A 7,452-nucleotide genomic window follows, 5' to 3' on the forward strand; every position below is an offset into this window, starting at 1 on the left:
GCGCCCTTTTCTTTACACACACAAGAGGGGTCTATACACATCTGTGTGTCTGTGTGTCACAATCACAGTAGCACCACTCATATAGTGTTATAATTTCTTATATACAGTCTATGGTTATAATAGGGCATTTGGTGGGTTGGGTTGGTGGGTTGTCCTAAGCGTTTACCTGGAGGCGTCATCATCCAGCAGTTGTATTGTGCCATCTGCTGGCAGCCACTGGTTGTACCATCAATTCAGATTGTGGGTGTCTAAAGGCTGAAGAAAACCATAGCCACAAATATGAATTTTCATGTGGGAAAAATACTTGCAAAATGGCATATGGTTGTGCACTCAAAATGAATACAAATAAGCACAATAAACGATAATATAAAACATATACACCATTTTAAAATGTACTACTACTATTACTACTAATAATAATAATACACCTCACTGAAATCAGTCCCTTTGTAACCCATAGTTGAATTTTCAAGCATACAGAAAGAGCACTCATAAAATATTATTTCTGACATCGAGTTAATAATAACAGTAATAATAATGCTTTTAATTTGTACTGCACTTTTGCAGTGAATCTCAAAGTGCTACAGCATTTAAACATATAAAGACAATAATAACAGTGAATGAAATGCCTTCCTGAAAAAACTCTAAGGTCTGTGCTGCCCTCAGATGGCTAAGAAGGTTGTTCTACAAGTGTGGTGAGGCAGAGCATTGTAGAGCTTGTGTAGAGCTTGTTATTGGGGGCCGGGAGGAGCAAGCTGCTGGCAGATGTGAAAGTGCCGGTGGAGGTTTGTGGTGTGATCAGTTCCTGTTGGTAGGGAGGTGCTTGCATATCTGTTGATGGATTTGTATTTCAGTAGCAGGACTTTGTACTCGATCCTGAAGAAGACAGGGAGCGAATGCAATGGAAACTGAATTGGTGTTAAGGTCAGTCTTAGGGCCACAGTTAAGTTCAAGTCAAGTTTATTTAAATGGTCCAAGATTTTGCACACTACAATCAGCAGCACTCCAATGAGTCTTTATATTAGTCACTTTATAGCCATTTATTTAATAAATTATTTGATAGTTTGTCCTTCAGCTATTTAAATTTTGCTTTATAGGTTAATATATATGGTAGTTTTTTTCCTTCTTTAAAAAAAAAAAAGTTAAATCTCCATTACATGTCAAATGAGAATTGTGAAATATTACAATGTGATTTTCATGTCATTGGTTCCTCAAAGGTCATTGCTATTATGCCAATATTAAATTGTAGGCAACTTTACATACATTTACTCACTGGGCTTCTAACTCTAAGATCATTTATTTATGTGATGTTTTTTGGGGTAACACACAATCTATATTTAACCCATTCAGCTAAGTCAACAAATACTTACTACACCTTGCAAAAATAATTATGCAAGCACCGTTACATCTGAATTCACATTTAACGCTTGTTAAAATTGAAGCTTATTAAGGTATGTAACATTTGACAGGCTGTTTCATTAGTCATGTGACTGACTGGGCGGGGTTAGTTGCTGCAGGCTGTGGTCTGGTCGAACGAGCGGGCGGCTTTCGTTTGAGTGTCTCGCTAATTTATTAGTTTTAATTGTTTTAACTATGGTAAGTTTTATTGATACTTGTATTCACACAGTGTGCCATATTGCAAGCAGTTGTAGTCATATCATCGTCGTGTTTCACTGACGTCTTTTGTCATCATATAAGGCTAAAATAGTAACAAGTGCTAACACTCAACACATTAATGTTCGCTAGCTAAGCTAACAGCTAGCCACCTGTGGTCAGAGATCCGAAAAAAGGCGCACAAGCTTTTCTTATCACATAATCATGGGTGAACGCAGCTTTGTTGTATTTAATATTGATAACGACTTCCAGTAGGTATTTCTTCATATATATGTATAAATATATTCCCATTTTCGAGAGCGTTTTCTCAATTTTGTCGCTCCTACCAAGTTGGACAAAATCGGATGGCTAACAGTCAGTCGAAGTTAGCTTAAATTTACCTAACATATGAAGTAAGCATAGCGGTGCTTACGCTAGATACATGTCACTTTGCTATAGTAGCTACTTAATTGTTAAGCATAACTTTAGCCACAGTAAAGTTAGAAAAAAACATTTGGTTTATTGGTTGTATTGTAACGCAAATTATCGCATTTTGCTAATTTGGCTTTAGCTATAACATTGTTCAGCCCATCAAAATATCATGTTTTCAGTACACCTTGGAAGCAGCGCCAAACAACCTTGCTAATCCACTTTCAAAACATGGCGAAATCCTTCAGCTTCATGCAGTTGTTGAGCCATGCACTTGACCTAGCTCCAGCGTGTGCCTGTTGTGTATTACCCGCATTGTGAGTCTTGTTTCCTAATCCAAATAAAGATGGACTTAAATGGCTATAATGACCCCGATAGAAAACAGAGTCTCGAGAAATAGATGTTTTGCTCTGCCAATGTAAAGGGTAATAAATGTAAAAGATGAGAGGTACAAACCACACTTCACCATGAGCATTAATTGACGTTTTGCCACAAGAAACTATGAGTTTAAAGACTGTAGAGTAGTTGATCATGCAGTCTAAGTATATTTATGTTTTATTGTAAGGATATCCACAAGCCAAGAGGCAACAACCAGACCTCACCTTCCTTTAAAATGTCTAATGGCTACATCCTACCTGAGGGCAAACTGACTCCCAATGCCCTGTTTGTCGGTGGGATTGATATGAAGGTAAGATCACGTGTTTACTTTTACACATCTTTTACTTTTGCTCACCAATGGCACAGATCAGTTATGTTACAGTTAACCAGTCTTGCTTCTGCAGAACATAATGGAGTGAAGCTGATCATCTATAGCAATTAACACCTAGCTTTCATTTGAAATTCATAACAACCTGTAGGTGGATGACAATGAAATGCGGGACTTCTTTGCAAGATATGGAGCTGTTAAGGAAGTAAAAATTATCACATACCGTGGAGGGATCTGCAAGGGGTGAGTTTTCCTCTGTAGAGACGTCCACTAAGCACTTCATTTTTTATCAGTACATGTTAAATGCATGGTCACTTCTATTGTTTTTCAGCTGGTGGGGTTTAAAAAGGTAATGAAAATTGCCCATTACACACTTCTGTGCTACGGTACTGTTCATGAAGCATGAGTACAATAGTGGCTTTGCAGCATTATTGTAGTCTTCAACCCCAACTGAAATGTACTCAAGTGACATAACTTGATTCATCAGACTTCTCACAGCTCCCTTGCTGGAGTTACTGTACAAAATACTTTGTAGAACTTTTTTCACATATACAGTAGTACTCCTTAAGACCTGTAAACAGATGTTGATGTGTAATATCAGATGATTATGATTTGTGTTGCTCATGTAAAATTTAAGAGTGTAAACTTGGTGGGGGTTTTTTTCATCAGTTTTATGAATATGAATGAGCTTATTTAATTACTTATGTTTTTTTCATATTTTACATTGACTATTGTTTTTCAGTGATTGTGTTAATGTGTACTGTCATTCATTTTGACATTTTGTTTTCTCTCCTAGGTATGGGTTTGTGTACTTCAATGAAGATGTCAACATTCAGTCAATCATTGATGTAAGTTGAAATAAATCTGAAGGGCAATTTATGTTGTTTTTCGTTCACAACTGAAAATAACATTTTCTCTGTTCGTATTTTATGCCATAGCAACAGATCAGCTTTAAGGGCCGGAAACTCAAGCTGGGCCCTGCCATCATGAAAGAAAGGAGCTCTCGTATGTATTCTGTTTGACATCAGAAGAATGTATTTTGGGTGTTTGGTTGGTAGCATGAATAGAAGATTTTGCCAGTAAATGTACACTTCAAACAGTGATTTATTTCTTCTTTTTTAAATCTAGGGTTCATGCCATCCCGTCTGGTTGGCCCAGCTCCATGGATGAGCCCCACTCAGTACGTCTACTGCCCTTGCTGCTCGGCCATTGGAGGGGGTATGGCACAGCCTTCACCCATGCTGAATGGAGGCAGCCCCTACAATCAGGTAACAGACACACACTAAGTTGCCAGGTAGGCTTGTCAAGCCAAGCTAACACACTGTGTGTGACAAAAGGCTGCGATACAAAGCCTTGTCGTCACTCAGTTACACTAAAAATAAAATGAACCTTATTTTCTCTGAGGGGAAGTTGGCTCATTACCAAGGCCAAGAATAGAGGTGCAAGGTGGAGACCAATCTGTCAATTTAATTTCAATTTACTGAAAAAGATGACAATGGTGTGATTAATGCCATAGCTAATAATATCCAAGCTGATGAATTATTCAGACAATACCAACTGTCAAAAACATGAACAGTTACAGTGCAAACCTTACATGAAAGAAACATAAGATGGTTAGTTGTTGCTGTGGCCTTGACCTGCAGTGATTCAAGACTTTAATACACATTTTAACATCTGCTTAGCACCGAATACTTCGTAAACATACTCCTTTACTGTGGTTGAATGTGTTCTCTCGGGGTCTCTTTGCAGCCGTACTCCTATTCCAACTATGCTGGGTTCATGATCCCACAGATGCCAGTGAACTACACACAGAATGCCTATGCTTACCAGGTACGCACGCACGCACGCACACACCAATTAGTCAACAGCATCCAGTGCAGGGTCTCCCAGGCACTGCACATATGCTCCTGCATATGAGATGAAGGGTTCAGCCTGGTTTAGATCCACCTGTCCCTGCCCAGCACTGCACAGCCTGTATCCCTCTGGCGGTGGAGGTGGGCCTTGGTTTTTTCTATTGCTCTCTGTTTGATGGCTGACCCCTCTTCCCCGACACGCAGTACACTCCACCTCACTGGACGGCAGACCAGAGGACACAGCCTGTCAATCAGGTGACTCTGCATTTAGTGGGAATATGAATAATATTAGTGTAATTACAGCACGTTTTGAAGCAATGCAAGATACTTGTTAGGCGAGAACCAGCGGGATCAAAACATTGTACATACCTTGGATGATTTCAGAATCAGCTGGGTTTTATCAATTTGTAAATTTCATATTAAGTAGTTGTCTTTTTGGAGAATGCGTTTTCACCTGATAGTTTTTTTCCTTCAGTACTGTTGTAGGATCAAATTGTCCATAACCTGCAATGTTTATGTGTGCCACTAGATGGCAGTGTCTGGTCAGCGTTTCCATTCAGAAAGTGGACCACGAGAATCAACAATGAATTCTTATTTTCCCCCATTGTACAAAGTTGATTTTGTGTACTTGACTATTTGTGGCACTTAAAGTTTTTCGGGGGAAGGATGCTGTTTTACAGCTGCTGTATTTGTCTTTGAAGCATCTTCACTTGATTGTTCTCAGCCGGCTCATTTACATGAAATGCTCTAATCTTGTTTCCAGAGCTATGTGGACTCTGGAGTACAGACCATGCTGACTGTGATGTAGTCCACAGCTACTGTGCCCCATGCCAGGTATAACACCCCTTCAAACAAAGTGCTATCATAGCAGGGATACAGTAGTTAACAATGTGACTTTCATTTCAGCCTGTCAGTGACTCCAACTGGTTTCACACATTTGCATCAGTTCTTGTGGTAGCAATTTTGTTGGAAGGAAAACCTGAAAATTGTTAGTCCTGGTAGTTTAGCTGTTTCTCCATCACTTTATTGTTCCCTCTCTGCAGTCATGTCCAACAGTGTCCCTGTCCTACTTTTATTCTTTACTACAGTTACACAAACATAGTAAATCCATGTAAAGAATTTGGGTTTTAATGACCAGCACAGTTTTCTTTAGTACTAGTGTATTGATTCCACTTTTTTAGAACCAGTGTTTGAATGTGACATAAATGTATATCTTCTGCTCCCTCAGATCGAGGCTACAGTGAGTCAAAATGCAGACAAGAAGACATCTTGATATTCTGGACAGCTGGTAGCAACCCAACTCATTAGACTGTTTTCAGAATGCTGTCCTCTCTCATCCCTTCTCCTCAATTTCTGAGATCAATTTTAACACCAGACTACAGGATCTCTCCTCTTCACCTGTACTAGTTTGATCACAGTCACTTTGACCACAACTGGTTGGGACGTGGGGCCTTGTGGTCAACTGCTTTTAACCTACATGGATCACAGTAACAGTCGCACAGGAAGAGCAGAGCACCCTCACCACACAAGCTAAGAAATGGGCTCACGTTTTTTTCTATTTCCTTTTGTTAATTACCTCCAGCAAAAAATGGAAAAGACTTTTAAGCTCACCCTTTGTGCCTATTTATATTTTATGTTTTATTATTTATTTTTGGAATTATTTTAAATGTTTGTTTGTTTGTTTGGGGCTTTTTTAGCCTCCTTAAGGGCTCTCTGTACATAAAAGGTACGGTTACATATATTGTAACAATGTCTTGACAGCAATCTGGTTGTTTCAGCAGTAGAATGCGTCTTTAACTCAAGTTCAGGTCAAATACTTCTCAGATTAAACAAAAAAACTAACTTGGTTAACTATGGGCACATGCTCATTCTATTAATTTCAAGCATTATTATTTTGAGCTCTTTTCTTTCATTCTTTTTCCATTGAGTGTCGATGGAGGCAGTAAATGTCAGTTTTGTCACATTATAGTGCCTTGTCAGTATCACTGAATACCCCTGTATGGATCAAATGGCAGATTTTTCAGGTTGATTTCTGCAGAGCCCGTTGTGGCACATTGATCAACTGTGTGTTGCGGCTCTAAACTGTCCCATCCTGTGACTGACGTTTCACACTCAAGGACAATCACGGCATCAATTTATTTTCTCTTATAACTCATCAATCAACTTTTCGGAAAAAAGAGTGCAAAACAGTTTTAATCCACTTTGAAAATGAAGGAAATGATTTAAAATGATGCACTCTACTGCGTTGGTTTCTTTAGGAATATTTTTTACTGTACATGGTTCACTTTATACTGGTTTGTTTCAGCTTTTGGGTTTTTATCTAGTCATAGGTGATCTTGCACAAAACATTTTACTGGCATTGCATGAGTGAGCAATACTTTTATATATGTATGTATATTTTTTTGGGTAAGTGCACTATATTTGTCTTGAGTTAACTTTTATACGCTTTAAAAAGAGCTTGGTGATGCATATTTGGTGTCTGGTGTACAGATTTTCTTTTCCTTCACTCAGTTCTGCATTGTTTTATTTGAGCATTGTTGGGCATTTACAGTATTTGGGCCACAGGGTCTCCTGTGTGCAGACATCTGATTATATTGATAGAATTGTTTTGTTCAGAGAGCCTGGGCACTGCACCGTTTGGTTTGTGTTATTGTTCATGTTCATGTTTTGCAGGGTTTGGGTATTTTGTCTTGAGAAAAATAAAAATTGAACAATGTTATCATTTAATCTTGTGAATGTCTTAAGTTTCTTTGCGTCATTTTAAACAGTACCTGTGTATTTTAAGGGTATTCATTTTGCAGCCTTACTCTTTGTTTCATACTTTTGAGATAGCAGGTGATGATCTGCATGCAGACTGCTCCAAGCCGCCTC

At 38.6% G+C, this 7,452-nt stretch overlaps 1 protein-coding gene across 1 annotated transcript; it reads left to right on the plus strand.

The window, feature by feature from the left end:
* Window positions 1–2,253: 2,253 nt before the first annotated feature.
* dazl (deleted in azoospermia-like) lies at window positions 2,254–5,389 on the plus strand. The gene is made up of 9 exons (XM_062435445.1): window positions 2,254–2,325; window positions 2,588–2,710; window positions 2,880–2,971; window positions 3,525–3,576; window positions 3,667–3,733; window positions 3,857–3,996; window positions 4,478–4,558; window positions 4,786–4,836; window positions 5,345–5,389. The coding sequence occupies exons 1-9, from the start codon at window positions 2,254–2,256 to the stop codon at window positions 5,387–5,389; spliced, it is 723 nt and encodes a 240-aa protein (XP_062291429.1).
* The last annotated feature ends 2,063 nt before the right edge of the window (window positions 5,390–7,452 follow it).

This window comes from Scomber scombrus, chromosome 16 (genome assembly GCF_963691925.1).
Source record: "Scomber scombrus chromosome 16, fScoSco1.1, whole genome shotgun sequence".
Lineage (NCBI taxonomy): Eukaryota > Metazoa > Chordata > Actinopteri > Scombriformes > Scombridae > Scomber > Scomber scombrus.